The sequence below is a fragment of the Nestor notabilis genome, unplaced genomic scaffold, assembly GCF_000696875.1.
Source record: "Nestor notabilis isolate BGI_N333 unplaced genomic scaffold, ASM69687v1 scaffold20417, whole genome shotgun sequence".
NCBI classification, from domain to species: domain Eukaryota; kingdom Metazoa; phylum Chordata; class Aves; order Psittaciformes; family Psittacidae; genus Nestor; species Nestor notabilis.
The window spans coordinates 32,582-49,594 of NW_009935409.1; the positions used below are offsets into that span (position 1 = coordinate 32,582).

Consider the following 17,013-nt stretch of genomic DNA (forward strand, 5'->3'; position numbering starts at 1 on the left):
AGGATCTAAACACTGCTGATGGTTACTAACTCTGGTGGTTTGTGTGCAGTGCACATGCACCCAACTTAAAACCTTCAACTGACACCCTTCAAACTGTTACATGGGAAAAGGTCTAAATTCTTCTACACCACCAGAGTAGACCTCTTCAGGAACGAGTAGTTATTGGCTATTAGAGAAGTCTGAATGTTGCTGCTGCCAGGACTGCAAATAGATATTCAGTTCACCAGGTCTGCAAACACAGTGGCTCTGTCTCCGTTTCCCAGCTGAAGTACCACCCATCTGCATGCCAGAGCTTTTGCAGTCTTTTTAATTCCAAATCACATTTTACACCATTGCTTCAGTGCGTTGATTCCTGTTGACCTGGTTAGCTGATAATTAAAGCTAACTTCACAGATGGTCTATGGTATAAGAAATGGGCTATGAGATCATGTTTTATCAGATGAGCTCAGTACCTTGCTTTGTTCATATTTGTCTCCGGGCTGTGAGTGTTCATACCCTGTGCTGCCATTGGAGGTAGATATCTTCAGGGGTGGAAGAGATGGGTTACGGCTTGTAGCCTTCAAAGGCTTCTCTGACCCTACTGGAACAGAAGAATAGGGTCTGCTGTTGGCCTGAGGGACCCTACCAGTCTGGGGCCTCAGCACTGCTGAGCTACTTTCTTTGCGTTGGTACTCTATGGGAGACTGTAGCGCTGCAAAAGAGGACAAGAATTAGCAATATGCTTTCAACGACATTGCAATGCAAAGGGCTGCAGAACAAACACATGAAATGCAAACCAGACAGTAACAGGAGATGCCACCCATGGAAGCATATGGTGTGTTCATGGCTAGACAGGATGCAGGCATGTTACACTGTACTGTGTGCAACCTGAACACAGTACTCCATGCTACTGCAATGAACAGCTTCTCTAACCAACAAGGTGGGCTAAAGTATTTGCCATTAGAACATACATAGAATTATAGAATAGTGAGGGTTGGAAAGGACCTTAAAATCATCTAGTTCCAACTGCCCTGCTGTGGGCAGGGATGCCTCATACTAGACCATGTTACCTAAGGCTCTGTCCAATCTGGCCTTGAACATTGCCAGGGATGGAGCGTAACTGCATTAATTTTATTTGAAATAAAAAATTAATCACAACGTGTAGTCAAAATAAATGAAAGCCTGGATAAAAGATGCACAGCTCATTTACAGTGAATTTTGCTAACACCAGAAAACACAGGTCAGGACTCTTAAGTCTCAGTTGCATGCTCGTCAGACATGAGGCACTGCAACTTGACTCTCTATGTACTTTCTATATTAACGACTTCGGTTCAAGGAAACTGCTGGAAATGACCAGCAAGTGAGAAAGTATAGATGGCATGAAGACATTAATCCTAGCAGTACAGACTTCTCCAGAAAACACCCACAAGCAACACTAAACAGCTTCATAAGCCTTTAGAAGAAAAAGTCTGCTTGTGAGAGTGTACTTTTCATAGTCACGTGAAGAGCTTATGCTGGGAGAAGGATAGAGATGCAGATGGTAAAGAAATAAAGAATTTGTTCTGTTTGGAGGTAAAGGGATCAGGGCTGGGACTCACAGTGAATGGGAAAGGAGCAGATTTGCTAGGCCCAAACTGTATCCCCAGACCTATGGGTTTGGTTTTTTGTATGTCATGTGGCTTTAATGGATGATATATAGTCAGTTAATACTGTGTACATGCACCACACTGAATCTATTGGAATGCAGAGAGACTAGTCTAGCAAGAGGCAGACAGAGGACATAAAAAATGTCACAGCATCAGCCTAACCAAGGAACCACAATAGAAGGAATGTCTTTCCCAACAAGACGAAAACGAAAGAAAAACAGAAAGGCTCAGTACCACACAACATACTCTCTAGCATTCCCCTTCCAGAGAAAGGCAGGACTACTACAACAAGGAATCACACAACACTAAAGAACAGAGACTAAAATAAAATTAAAATCAAGGAGGGTGACATATTGTCATTCTCTTTAAAAGGACACAAACATAGACCTGCAGCAATCTGGAAGATTACTTGGCTCCAAAATCTACACAGTGACTCTTGACACAAAAGTGCTTTGTATTTATGCCAGTGGCTAGCAGTGTCACTCAGTCACCTCAGCTGCAACGGAAAATGGTTCAGTCCTGCTGCACATCAGCCACAAAGAAACAGGAAGGTTGGAGAGAACTTTGACAATGACTTTGACAATGACGGTGACAATTTCCTAGTATATACAGTAGATTAGGCTGCAAGATCTGAATGAATACTTATCTATCTTCAAACAATCTATCCTACTCAGTGCTTTTAAAGAGAATTTAGTTGAGTGTTCACTTTAACTACTAATTCCACCATAAACTATCATAGCAATGCCTGGCTTCTCGCCTCCCATTCAACATCTGTTAGTATTCTTACAAGCTTCTAGCAAAAATCAGTGCCCGTGTACTTGCGTGCTCTCTTTCTTTTCCAAAAGCACCCACAAAACATGATTTTAAAAAAGGTACAGTTCAATGGCATTTTCCTTACAAAATATAACCATCAGTGATGTATTTTCTTTACAGCTTGCTTCTTAAAGCAAAATGAAAGAACAGTCCCTACAGTCAATCGTTTGGTGCACAGTTTGTTTCTCAAGCACAGCAGCTTTAGCTTGTCCAAGAAAAAATATGAAAAGTTTGAATATTACAGTGTAATTGCACCAGGTTTTACATTCATGAACTGTGGATGCAAATATTATGCTTTGTATGTGGTGCCATACTCTATAGGGCTTCCCTGTTGAAGAGAGAAAATCAGAAACAGCTTGGGCAAGAACTCACAGGGAATATTTTGTTATTAAGTTTACGCAGCATTGGCTCAGTGCGGATTTAATATGATTTTAAAGACAGAAAACATCCGCTTTAATGAAATGCACAGCTAAAGAACGTATTTAAAGATTAGTCAGCTTCAATAAGATTACATCCTAAAAGCCACTTAAATTGTTCTGGACTGGACAGGCTCTACTGGATGCAATATAATTTTCTTGGATTTTATTTATAGGTTTAAAAGTAAAACCTTAAGCCTATGTTTTAATATAAATCTATTTTTACTTCTAGCTTTAGCAATACTGACGATTATGTTCCTAACCCATCAGATTCTTTTCTGGCCTCACAGAAGATAGGCTAAATAGGGGTTATGAAGATGCTTCAGTAGAAAAAGGGGCTCACAGGGCAGTAATTTCTGGTAGGATAAAAATAATGAGTAAAAAAGATGTGGAGGGGACAGAAAACCCCTGCAGTGGTGTCTGCGGAGTTCTCACAGCGTGTACAAAATATTTCTGTAGCTAACCATTAGTGGAACTTATTTTTATTCCAATAATCCTTCATTTAAAGCTAAGTGGACTGACACAAAACCAGCAAGTTTTGGTACCAACTGGTCAAACTGGAGAACTTAAGACTGCTTATCTCACCAAAGTATTTAAGGAATCATTTTCCAAGTGGTTGTATAAGGCCCGTTCTATTCCAAGTCACAAACTTCCAGTATTAAGTCTTGGAAACATGGGTGAAACACTGTTTCCCTTCTCAGCCCAGCCATAGTTTTTGAACTGTCACAAACAGCTTTTGCATGCAACCCTTTCCCAGTTAACTTCTGAAAAGTAAAACTAAGCTGAATTAAAATTTAAAAAACCTCTACACTGAAGAAAAGGGAACCTTTGTCTTGATGTGAAATGAAAGAGCGTCTTTAGATTTTGCAACAGAAAAACACACAAAACCAAACACCAAAAGCCAAAATTCAAAAAAGCTAATGGATTATGCTAAGCCAAGACACTTTGATTCAAAAAGATCAATTTCATTATTGAACATGTATTAAGCATTTAAATATAGAACTCTTTTCTAATATAAGAGCCGTAAATAAAGGCTGTTTAGAAATGAATAGTGCAAAACAACTTTGGAAGCGTGCAAAACAACTTTGGAAGCATCCGAAGAAATTATTCCCACTTTGGTGCTTCCAAATAAACCAAAGAGGCACTATTTTTAGATTTTTTTCTCTAGTTCTGGTCATGAGCAAGAACATGCTAAAACTGTTAACTGAATTTGAGTCCTCTGCATTTTCAAAATACACACTTGTGTAGATCATGTGCATTTGTTTATCTGTCTTTTTAGAAACACAACTTTAATTTGATATACTATTTCAAAGAACCCCAAATCTATTCCTGAAGCAAAGCTGACATTTTGGGAAGGCCCCTGTTCACACACAGCTCCTGGAGAAACAAGACCAGATATTTCTTTGCCCTCCTCTCTCTTGTTTCTTCTGATGAAAGTACCTGCTGCCCTGCAGAATCTGGACCTTGAAGAGGGTGATGGTAAGGCAGCCATTGGTCCACCTCATGTCCTCAGCTTGTAGCACATGCTGACACTGAATAGGAGGTTCTTGGGGATAAGCCTTGCTCTGAGTAAGTGGCAGACACCTTGTAGGTACAATGGCAACTTGCCTTTGATATGGTCTTGGGAAAGGATTAGATTTAAAATCTCCAGAAGGGAAAGCACCAGGTGATACAGCCATGCAAACGCCGGCATTTCTGAAGAATCTTGCACAAAAGTACTACCAAAGGCACGTCACCAATGTGCTTTGTGTGGTAGTACTCTGTTGATGTGAACTTGAGACCTGAACATGAACCTGACTGATATAAAAGCACCAACTGCACAGGGAACTACCACCTATTTAAGCAGGCAGCCAATAGGCTGCCAGAAACAGTCCATGAGATGCTGCTAAAGAAGCCAGGCTGGAGTGACCTGAGGTCTTTAATGCAAGATGAGGTCCAGCAGATTGGGCTCTATTTTTCTCCTCAGGATTTTCTTTATGAAAAATTGCTGAATATTTTTCTCATAGAGCAAACAAAGACACAAAGATTCCATACCCCATTCACTGTCACAGTTTGGGAAACAGAGCAAAGACCATGTACATACCATTTAGGAAATCTCTTTGTGTGTCCAGAACCTGGTTGATGTCCTGTACCCAAGCTTGCTGAATTTCTGGATTAGCTGCCTGTAAAATGACTCTGTCTGATGTTTCCCGGCTCATTAGAGCAAACTTGCAGGGATCATTGTCCACGTTTTCTTCAATGATAAGGTAGTTCATCTGAAACAAGCCAAGGTAAGCATGTTACATGGAGCATGAGCTAACATCACTCAAGAATCAGAATAAAATTGTTGTGAAAAGTTCCTGAAAATAATTGAGTCCAATAACAGACTGTCAGATCATAATCAGAAGAATTTGCCTCATTTAGATTTAGGCAGACAGATCTTAAATATGATATTTAACAAAGCTCTGACAGATGTACCAGATACGCACCTGCCTTGTCTTGAATTACAACTTCTGTTTTAAGGTAACATAGACCTGACTGGTGTGCTAAAAATTTACTATAACCCATAAATAGAGTTAAAATGTTCCTATTAAGATGCCAATAAAGTCTAACATTCCTCCAATTTAAATAAGTGTTTACGTTTCTTATCCTCCATGGGAAAGAAAGCCACAGTCATTAGAGTATTTTAAAAATGGAATGGACTGTGCACAGGGATGTACCAAGGAAAAAAAAAACAAACCAGGAATTCTCCCCTGATGCTTGAACAGATCTTCTTATTTCTAGCAGATTACAGTCATCTGTGCACAATCACTTCACTTGACTGCAGTCACAGATACTCTTTCTGGAAATCTCATGGATAGCAATTTCAGCTGCTGTTCTGCCCTTGTGAGCCTTCTGTTTAAGAGCACCCATAACTTTTTAACTTTTCCTGAGCTACTTACATCTATGACAGTAAACAAGAATAGGCTGCCAGAGCCTTTCAAAAAAAGACTTCATATCAAAAGTAGACAGCTCCAAAGACTAAGGCAATAATATCCCTCTAGAAGAAGTCTATCTCCAATTGCTCTGAATATCTGTCAAGGTATGGAGAGATTCACTCCACATCTAACCCCGGATTTAAACTGCCCTGGATTCGAACTGCAAGATGTAAGGAACCTCTTCCTTCTCTCCTGGGGGTCCCTGTGAAGTTAGAGGGACATGCAGGAACTCCTCTGACATGGGGACAAGGAAAGGGACAGACAGTGAGCCTGGACAATGCGCTTCCTCTTGTTCTGAGCTTTTGCTCCTCTGATTGACAGCCAAAGCAAGCAAGTCAATCCTGATATGGCTCCAGGAAAAAGACTTGCAGGTCACAGTCCCTAACCCCCTATTTGTGTCTCAGGGAGACGCATTTGCCAAGGCTATCCACATAGGTGTTTTGAGAATCTGAAAGGTATCCAAGTGAGAAGTATCCAAGAAGGGATGTGCAATTTCTGAATGCTAATTACCTCACTGCATGAAGAAGGGTTCTTTGCTAATGTAGGACATCATGTTGAAGCTTCTATCATAGTTTGAGTATGACAGACCTTGGAGAACAATATTTGGAAGCCTCATCTCCCTGACAGACCAGAATGGCTGCATCTGAAGTCATATGTACGTCTTACTCTAAGAGAGACCTCAGTGCTTAGCAGTGGCTGTGACACAAAGGAAAGAAATGGAATCTCTGGTGCTGGCTAGGTCCTTCTGCTGTGTGGGAGGACATGACCAGAAGGGAAACAGCCTCCTTCTCTCAGGAAGTGTCTCCAAGAGACCTGGACAACCATGACTGCAGATGGTATCCTGGCTAGCCAGAGATGGCTAGTCAGTACTGGTAACTGTTATAAAAATGGGTTCAACCTGAGCAGCAGGATCTTGTCAGCACTTGAACCAAGGTCAAAGAAACCTGGTCCTAGCTGACAGTATAAAAAACCTCCTCAAACTCTGTGCCATGAACTCAGACCAGATGCAATTTCTGGATGCCCACTGCTAGGGCAGGATTATGAAAGACAGGTGATAAGACAGCCTGTCTATGTGACACCTTTGGACAAAGTGCCTCTTGCCAGGGAATCACCCAGCTGAGGGTAAGGCTGCACTGCAAGGTGAGGATGCCCAGGGCACAGAGAGGAGGGGAATGGTCCTGCTCCACTGCAGGCCACAGCTCATCTCTGTGGGAAAGCACAAGAGAAATGCAAAAGCTGAAGTAGGGGCTGGGAGGCAGGGTGTGAGAGCTGCCGGCACACAGACTCAACACTGCAGTGGGGGAGATGCACATGGAGCCACGGGGGATCCTACGCTTGCTGCAGGCACTCAACAGGAGAATGAGCTGTTTGCCAAATGAAAGAAAAGAGGGACTGGAAAATTATCACACAAAAATTTTAAGCTCAGACAGTGGGAACAGCATTACTTTCATAGGCTGTTTAACTAGAAAAGCAACTCATACCCTTGAGGCAAGCTCATTTTATTGACATTAGGAGAGATTTATTTTTCTCTCTTTATCTACAATATACAATTCAGGAATTGTTTCCTGCAGATAAAAGCCTCATTGTTATACATACAACAAACTGAAGAAAAAATGATTCATGTTACTTCCATCTCCAACTTTAATAACGATTTAAATCAGCAGTAAGATAAAATCAAAGCTGATCATCTAAATCAAGATGATTTTTTATTTGTACACTTTAGGATTTTCCTTTATAGCTTATTATTTGGTTGGAAACTTTGAAATACACTGACTTGCAAATGGATACAGGCTTTTCAGTAAATGCTGTGGTTTCTGTCAACCAAGATGTCCTCATTTCAGTAAATACACTGTTTATCATAGATTTGTTTAGTTATACATGGTTAATACGCATTACTTCATCTGATATTGTTCTCTTCTCTTTCATATTAATGTACCATTTAAAATTTAGAGCAAACACAGTGCATCCTCTCACATCTTTTTTTAACCAATCCGGTAGTTAAAATCAATCCTAGACTGCCTTCTCAGCTTTGAACAATCAAGACATTCAAATGAACCAGTGACTTTGCTCTTTCTGCAGGCACAGAAAAAACTGTTCTACCAGGAGAGATGCAGCATTCACTTACCTTCACTTACCATTTCAGAGGTTAACTTTGCATTGGTCAAACAAGAATAAAACCACTTAAACAAACAAATAAGCATTTTCCCTGGTTACTTTCAGTTTTTACTTTTAGTCCCAGCCCCATAATGTGGAAAGATTATTTAAAACCAAAATTAATTTCTTAATACTTTCTTTATAGGTTAGCTGGTTTTATGATTCCTCACAGCTGCATTTTTAGAACTATGTGTGGGTTTGTTTGGTTTTGAAATAGTTCTGTCTTCTTGCAACATTCACAACTGTACTAAGAGCCCTCCCCCAATACAGGAGAGTCTTTCCTGTAATGTCTCATAGAGGCTTAGTATTGACTTACAGTTTGGCCTAAGATGACTGTTTTGGATGCTACACCTCCTACCTTTTATGATCATGCTTAAAAGCAACAATTGTATACTTCCTTTGAACACTACTGGCTTTGTAGTAATATTTGCTAACTCAGAGCTACAAATGACAGAGGACCTGCCCTGGCTATGTTCCTTGTAAAAATCATGCAGTAAATTTAGACACACAGTGTTTCATTTAAAGGTGGTCTTAAACAGCTTCTGATCCACTGAAATGTAAATGCAAGTGTTTTCTGCAAATTGTTGTCCACCTATGACAGGATGGACCAATCCCAGCATAGAAAAGTGGTAAACTTTCTTTACATGACCATCAAACAGAATATGCCTCTCCCTTCCTATATTTATCTTACCTTTATGCTTTTCTTGAACATGTAGCCTGGCGTTAAAGATCCTTTTCTAAGGAGTTCACTAAAGATAACTATTTGCTCAAAGAGAAATACCCTACGCTCCTTTGGTCGAGATTGAACTCCAGAATCCTGCTCTGTCACGTAGAAGGTATCCTGCTGCAGCAGCTTTCCTTGAGCTGTCAGCTTGCCCTGAGAAGAAGACAAGGCACCAACATTACAAACTCTGACCTATCATGATCCTGCAAGACAATATGTTGCATGCAGTCCAAGTTTTCCACGCAACACTGAATACATGTGAGAAATATTTCCTCTACGTTATCAAAGCAGCAATCTTGTAAATCTTGAAAATAACATAGGTTTTCTTTGTTCTCATTGCTACTGATTGTGCATATAAAACCAAAGGCAAGAGATCTCAAGTAGGCTGTTTTGTATGCTTCATTTCAAACACCATTCCCATTATGTAGTTTGTTATTGTAGTGTCTTGGCTTCCCTCTAGTCATGAGCTCTCCATCACTCCCTAAGCCAGTAGTCAATGACACAACACCTAAGAAGGTGCAGAGTAACAGGACCTACCTGTTTGCAGGAATGTCAGGAATGCTACAAAGCATAAGATGGTAAGACAAACTTGACTTTATTTTGGAGATAAGATATCTCACAAGGACTGCCAAAGTCTATTCTGGCTTAGTTACAAACCACAAGCTGTAACCTGTGGGGTTATAACTCACAAGTCCCCTCCTGGATGTTGCCAAACTCAGAGGGAGCTGTTAACATGTTAATGTTAGGTTACCTTACTAACAGGCAGTGCAGTCTGGGTCACCACTTATTTTACTCTGGCAACAGATACAAGAAGTCTAATTGAAGCTTGCGGAAGCTTTTACAGACCTCACATTTTGAATAAACAATAGATAGATTATCACAAGTTTAGAGTGAGAAGTATATCACCCCCACCTTCAAAACCTCACCAAAGGATGCAGCTCAGCGCTGGAGAAGAACAAGCACTAGATAAACAGCCTGATGTAGGGCAGATTGTAGAGACAATCATAGAAAGATAAAACACTTTTTCTTGCCTAGTTGTTATTATAAGCAGAATGCAAATGCATACCTCAAAGCCTTGGAGGCGGCCCAGGTTCATCATATCATTGCAACGTTTCGGTACAAGGCACATTAATTCAACTGCTTTCTGTTAAGGAAAAAGGACGTTGTATTATTATGAGAGGATCAGAGGGTTTCTAAAAGCAAAGTGTCAAATAATGAACTTCAATAGTGAGATAACTGCTAGCAGTTATTCATGGTGAGACCCTCATGCACTGAACATGTATAGTAGTGTCTAAAAGAGGATGGTGCACCTACAGTGCAGGACTGCACCTTCATCTTCTGACAAGCTAATAGAAATGCTGCATATAGAAAACCAGCAGGATCTCCAACTATTGTCTAATACTGGAGTTTTCATTCCTGCATATAAAGTGCCATTAGATAACATAGCCTTATTGTCCAGGACATGAAAATGTACCTCTATATCGGAGCACTCCAGACCAGCTTTTTCACTGTACCTCAGGAAGTCCTGGAGGAAGCAGAAAGGTTTGCATTAAGGCACTTCAGAAAGAGAAAACAAAAGATGTTGAAAAAGGACAAGCATATTCAGCATGAGCTTTTCTGAGAAGGAACTTGCTAATATTAATAAATTCATCTTCAGAGGTTGCTGAATGTTGTAACTACTTTATAGATATGGAAAAGGGGTGTGGATGGTTACTGAAAACATCATAATAAAAAGACAGAGCTGGGATTAGCCCTTGGGAATGCTTACTTGGTCCCTGTCTTAAGCCACAAGACCACACACACACTTCAAGATTTTTCTTTTCCTTTTGGCATTTCAGGGAACATGCTGCTGTCTCTTTGCTAGTGTGCAATTACCAAACTGTGGGCTGATGGCAGCCTGCTTGAGACTAGCTTAAAAAAGAGAAGAAACCAGCTCAGCACCCTGGTACTGCCGCAGGTTACAGTGTAGGGTTCAGACACACCTAATTTTAGGTAATAGCTTGAGACCTGTAGGGACGAATTTTCAGAAATGCTGAATAATTGGCATTGTGGGTGAGTCAGCAGAGGCTAGAGTGGTCACACTCCTTGGGAAAAAAAACTGCTGAGCACCTCAAATTTTCAGACAGAAGAATATGCCAGAAATATGTTTCTTATGCTAATTTGAAGAGAGCTATTTAGAAATGGAGGCTATAGCATTTATTAGAAGCATACCATTCAGCACCAAAGACAGGCTTCATTAACATATCTTTATTGCAATTAAAAAAAAATAAAGTTTGCTCTGAAACTTTAGAGTAAGAAAATTCCTATTTGAAGTTGACTCTTCTAGAAAAGAAAATCCAATAGAAAATAAAAATTAAAAAAAAAAAAAATTTATTATCCTAAATTGCAAACTGCTCCCACAGATGTGGCCTTCCTGCTCCCTGGACATTTTCCATATGACTCTGCCATTGTACGCCCGTGTATAAGCAGACTTCTCTTTTCTGTTAATTTGTTTAAGTTATTCCTCATTTAAAACTAAGGCTAATTTAAAATAACAGGATTTAATGCAAAATGCAGACTATAGTTTAGTCCAAACTGTATCTTTCCACTCACCTTGAGAAGAAGCTGATATTTAGTTATTCTTTGAATGGGTTTGATCAGAAAGTCACTGATGGTTAGCCGTTGGCTTATTTCCTGTTGAACCTCCTAAAAATTAAGGATTAAAACCAATAGCAAACAATCACAGAGTGAGACAGAGAAAATGATAAAATATCTTAGCAGAGACTTATTTCCACAGCAAGTTGGTCTGTTCTTAATCTTTTGTTTGCAAAAGAGAATTTTAGAGGATTTAAAAATCTGGCATATCTTATTTAGGCAAGAATTGGGTAAAAGTCATGACCGAGCTGGAAGGCATTGGAAAGCACAAGGTCCCTTCCCCCTTTGAGCTGACTGAGCAGGACTGCAAGGTCTGGAGACTACTTTTTTCCACTGCAGCGGGGATTAGCTTACAAACAAGTCCTGCAGAGACGGCCTCATGCCCTTGGGTGAAACAAAACATCTTTCCCTTGTTAAACAAGCTTCTTTCACATTAATATCTAAATGTGCCTAGTCCAAAGATTTCTTGAAACAGACAAGGTTATTGGGAATTTATGAGAGGCACCACCCAGCTCCAACAACTTTTACCTCCTCCCTGTTTATAGACTACAGATTAAAAAGTCTTGTTCTATTTTGGAGAGATATCAAGGCAGTTGTGGTACTCTGAGGGCCAGACAGTTAGTACTGGATTAAATATTTATTATTAATTAACAAAATGAAAATTTGAAATAGATTAAATAATAACATTTTTCTCCATAGCAGAGACTTTTGCAGCACGTGCAGTATCAAAATCTTCTAGAGCTTGTTCTCAACACACCCCAGAGGTTACAGAACAGTCTACTTGACTAGGACTCCCAGCTGTAAGTAGCAGTAATGTATAATAAGCCATGCTTACCTCAAAGTACGCCTCATACTCAGCTACTATATATTCAGATCGTGGCTTGTTTTGGCAATATACCACATACATGTGTAATCGCCGCTCCTATGAAAGCAAGAGGCACAGCAGCCTGGTGAGATATTGGCTAGCGTCTATTCTGCTATTAAAAGCTGACAGAAAGTTGCTATGATCTTCTGCTTGGTCTTCCTTACTTTTTGTTTAATCAAAGATTTAGTTTGCTGAAGTAAGAAAGGTAAATTAGTAACTGGTTCCATTCTCTACTTCTGCCCCTTAGAGGTTTCCATGGGGGTAGCCAGTTAGAGATGTCATCCCCAGACTGGTAGGTCTGAAATTTCCTACAGACTTGTGCTCTAGCAAATATCACATGAACATGTCAATCATAGCATTTGGCAAGTGCCTGCCGTAATTATATTTTGGCAGATGTCCTTGGCCACATCAATTTTGCCCCCAGATAAGAAGTCTGCAAGAAGGCAGTGATTAATGCTCGCTGAAGATGCATAACTATAGGGATACTTAAGTTTAGACATGTAAAAGTATCAAGTTGACACAAACAAATGTTTTTGGAAATAAGTCATCACACTCTAAGTGACAATTATACTAGTAATAGGTAACAAAATAAAACTTACATGCTTAATAAAAAGTTGTGCTAAACGGTCAGGTTCTTGAAGACATTTTTCTAGCTCAGCCAGGAAAAAGCTGAAAAAAAAATCAATGTTTACGAATACTTCTTTAGGTCATCCCAGCAGCAAACTAGTTGTCCTTCAGATGTACCGGTGCAATTTTAGCTAGAGTATTCAATTATAAATGAGAAGCTTTGCTTCAGCCATTAATGGTGAGATTTCTAAAACATTAGATGAGCGCTGTGAAATGTGGAGGTCTTGTCTTGCAAGCTATATGCTCTTCTTTACTATTACAGTAGTTTCAATTTTCAAAAAGTGCCAATTACTATCTAATTGCTTCCTTTAACTGATAACTCCCAAAGTAAAACTTTTCCAAAACATTTGTGAAAACTCCACTGAAGCTTTAACATGAGTTCTCAGTTGCATGAGCATATCTGGAGTACTGGTCAATGTGAAAGAGATGCAGAAGTTTCTTCTTGAATAAACAAATCAACATGGTTTTGCTGGTAGAGTTTTGGTGTGTTCTGGTTTTCAGTGTTTTTCAGTATATTACTGTTAGTAACATACTGTAATTCATAACAGTAATTTATAAATACCATCTCTATCTTGACCTGCAGCTTTGGGAAGGTAATTCATTCTAGCATGAATGCCCTTCCTTACCAAGAATACACTGTGATGCCTAAAAGTGAAGTAAAAGCAGCTAAACTAAACGTTAGAAATACTGGTAGGTTTTCTTAACTGGTAGACAAATCTTGACAATCTCCCTTTCCATGATCATCCTCCTTTTTCAGTGCAGGATTTCTGTCACAAATGCCTCCATGGATTTGCTACAGGAGCCAGATTTGGTGAAAGGACATGTCTTAAATGATCTGGTCACAAGAAATCCCAAATCACAAAAAAAGTTGTACATTGGACAGGTGTCCCAGCTAAACATTGCTATTGCTACCATCAGATACAGCTGCTTCTATAACTCAATCCTCTATAAATGTTAAATTCATCTGCATTTAAACAGACTTTTTGACCCAGATATGCAGAACTAAAAATAGGGAATCCCTCCCTGTGTGTTACAGAAAATTCCTATCATCACACTTAAACTATGAGTGGCACTGGTGAAATCACTCTGTTGCTGGTATCAACTTGATATACGGTGAAGCTTTTTCTGACATTTTTTATTTTGTGCTCACAGGGCATCTGTCAGAACATAAGGAGAGGCCCAAGCCATGAGATAAGCACCTGTGAGACACATGATGGGAAGGATACTGTGTTTTTTGCATAAGGGAAATGTCCAGAGCTGAAGGAAGATACAGCCTGGTGTCCACTGCTCAAGTCTTCACATGCATGCTCAAATTCCAAATTCCAGTTAGCGTGAGCTGCAGACTATTTCTAAGTGTCAGAGATGAAATGATAACCGTATTGTCCATAAGCAACATTGCTGTTCTTAAAGCTACAGAGAAAATGGCCCAGGGTTTGAAATAAGCCTTGTGTTTCCTGCAGCTTTTCAAAAGCTATTTGTATGACTAAGAAACAGACTTCCTAACTCAAAGTCAAAAGCATCATCTAGGCCAAAGCATGTCAGAGATTTCATGTGAGAAGGATCTTGAAAGTATTCAAGGCCAGGTTGTACCTTTGAGCAACCTGGTCTAGTGGAAGGTGTCCCTGCCTGTGGCAGGGGGGGGGGGACTAGATGATCTTTAAGGTCCCTTCCAGCCCAAACCAGTCAAAGATTCTGATTTACATTTTACCAACCTACTAACCAAATACTACTGGTATGGTCTGCTTATCAGCTGCATGTGAAGATGTTCAGGTTGCTGAGAACCACAAGACAGAGGAAAGAAACAATGTCCTTCCAGCATTGCTACTGCTCATCAGTGGGATGAATTGAACCCACAGCTGTTACCCAAGAAACACAATTATGGGGCAGCCTCAGCAGCTTTTCTGAGGATCCAGCAACTCTCTGGGAGCCATGTTGGGACTGCTTATGAGCAGTAGCTCAGGAGCTGTGGATGGACCACAGTGATATTTCCCTTGAGCCTCTAGTGGCTCCCTAGCAAGATGTGGCAGAGCCGTTGGCAGCACAGCACTGACATGGAGCAGACTCTCTTGTGTGTAACATTTCTGTCACACTGACCAGCACTCCTGGCATGGTGTTTCAGCCAGCATAAAGCTGTATCTGTGTTCAGAGACAGCATGAAAAACACCCTCCCATGAAGCCAGGCAGTGCAAAGCTATAGCCCATCATTTTTTTTCACTAGGAGAAATGATTATATGTAAGACCAATGTTTTGCATCATGCAGTTGTGCCAGTTTTGGTTGGGTAGACAAAGCCCTATATCGGGATCTAGTGTGTTGTGAAACTGTGGCTAAAAGCACATGAATTAGAACATGTTCTCAGGATTCAAGGTAGCCATGATTTGTGAAGTTATTAAGCAGCACTTACAAACCAACAGAGACCATTTAAAGTGAGGCAACGTCCTTTGGAAGTTCAGCCCTGAATGACCTGCTGATGTTCAATTAAAAGCAGCTTAGACATATAGACACCATATACCCCAATCCTTTATGGATGAGTGGCTAGAAAGGTGCTTAAAAAGGAACTAAACCAAAAACTTACTCTTTGTGCCAGTCATAGATCTGGTGAATATTGCCAAATACAATCTTGTCTTTCCCCTTCATATCTTCAGAAACTCCTTTTTCTTCTATCCTCTTCATGAAGCCCTTTAAGATTAATGACCAGTGATTAGTAAAGCATTTATTTGAAGGGGGAGCATAATTACACTCTTTTCAAAGAAGCAAAAGTTTAAGGTTAGGGGTTTTTTATACTGAAAACACTTAAAATACCTTTAGTATAATTTAAAACCAGAAACCCATCTAGACACTTTAAATTACATAGTTTGCTTAAAATGGAACTTTAAAAGATTTATTCTGAATATCTACAATACTTATATAAACTGTTACTAGATGTCATTGAAGTGACAAGTGCAATTAGAAGATAAGAGTTAAACAAAAGTAGTTTATCGGGCTCTTGCCTTCTCTGGTAAGAGGAGGAAGATAGACTATTCATCACCAGGAGTATTTTGTGGAAGTGCAAAACCAAGCAGAAAGCTTAAAGAGCTACATGAACACAATTTGTCCCACCTCCTGAGAGTTTTTTTATATGCCTTTGGAGCACTGCAGCCCAGGTTTGCCAGTGGTCTTCAAGTTCGGAAGCTGTTGAAAATCACTGTTAGATGGGCTGATAATTCTCCCTGGACTAGTGAATGCCAAAAGTATAGCTGAAAGCCCACTTTAACCATGTGCCTGGGAAAAAAAACTGGACTCTGCATGTGAGTTGGCTCTGACAGATGATTGCTAGTGATAAGCCAGGTCTTTAAAAGTTGAAGCTTAAATGACTGGTTTTTTCAACAGAAAAAAAAACCAAACCCAAGCTCTATTTCATCTCAAGTTGTTTTTTTGTTTTTTGTTTTTTTTCCCCCAAAACAATAATTCACAGTTGGACTTCAGTACAGATCCAAACTGTGCTGAAGTGCTTCTGCAAAGGTACTCAGACACAGTCCAGGTGCAAACTCAGATAAAGTACATGCTACCATTAGTCAACGTGACAGCAAGAAAAGGCACACAGTAAGTAGTAGGAGCATAAGTTATTCTCCACCACTGCCATCCAGGCTGCATTATGGCAGAAAGAGTTTGTCACAAGCAGAGTAGCCAAGAAAAACCTTTGCACACTTGAGCTGAAACTTAAAATACAACTTTTGTTAGATGGAAACAAAAATAGTTTCCAAAAGCATTTCTTCTTGTTTCTGTCAACATGAGAAGGGGACCATGGAAGCAGAGTGCAAAATAAAGCAGTTTGTTTCTCATGCTGTATTTTTTGTTGTTGTCACTTGTCAGCATGGTGCTTTTTAGTGGGAAAACATTTTCCATAGCAGGGTTCGCTTCAGCTCACCTCTACAACAGTTCCCAAGTCTTTGACGTAGTCTTTTTCAGTCTGTACGAGCTCATTTAAGACAAACCTAAATTAAAACAGAACACACACATATTTGACCCTATTCCTTTATGTTACTGTTTGCTCTTCTTACCACATATTACCTCTCATGAAACCCTACCGTCATCCGGGTCACATAACACGACTCAATCTTCTCTCACTAACAGCTCAGTGGAACGTAAATGACAAAAACACCACATTTCAGGTCAGGGTAGTTCCAATTCTCTTAACCACTCTTTCATACTGTCCTTCTT

At 39.9% G+C, this 17,013-nt stretch overlaps 1 protein-coding gene across 1 annotated transcript in view; it reads right to left on the reverse strand.

The window, feature by feature from the left end:
* LOC104408291 (kalirin-like) overlaps nucleotides 1–17,013 on the reverse strand; it is a gene marked incomplete at its 5' end in the record, with an annotated part of 54,797 nt that overhangs the window by 27,308 nt on the left and 10,476 nt on the right. Inside the window, 10 exons of the mRNA XM_010017843.1 lie at nucleotides 453–691; nucleotides 4,938–5,109; nucleotides 8,657–8,842; nucleotides 9,756–9,833; nucleotides 10,164–10,214; nucleotides 11,282–11,374; nucleotides 12,159–12,245; nucleotides 12,788–12,857; nucleotides 15,389–15,492; nucleotides 16,721–16,787. Of these exons, the coding sequence (XP_010016145.1) occupies nucleotides 453–691; nucleotides 4,938–5,109; nucleotides 8,657–8,842; nucleotides 9,756–9,833; nucleotides 10,164–10,214; nucleotides 11,282–11,374; nucleotides 12,159–12,245; nucleotides 12,788–12,857; nucleotides 15,389–15,492; nucleotides 16,721–16,787 (1,147 nt within the window). The remainder of the gene's footprint in view (nucleotides 1–452; nucleotides 692–4,937; nucleotides 5,110–8,656; nucleotides 8,843–9,755; nucleotides 9,834–10,163; nucleotides 10,215–11,281; nucleotides 11,375–12,158; nucleotides 12,246–12,787; nucleotides 12,858–15,388; nucleotides 15,493–16,720; nucleotides 16,788–17,013) is intronic.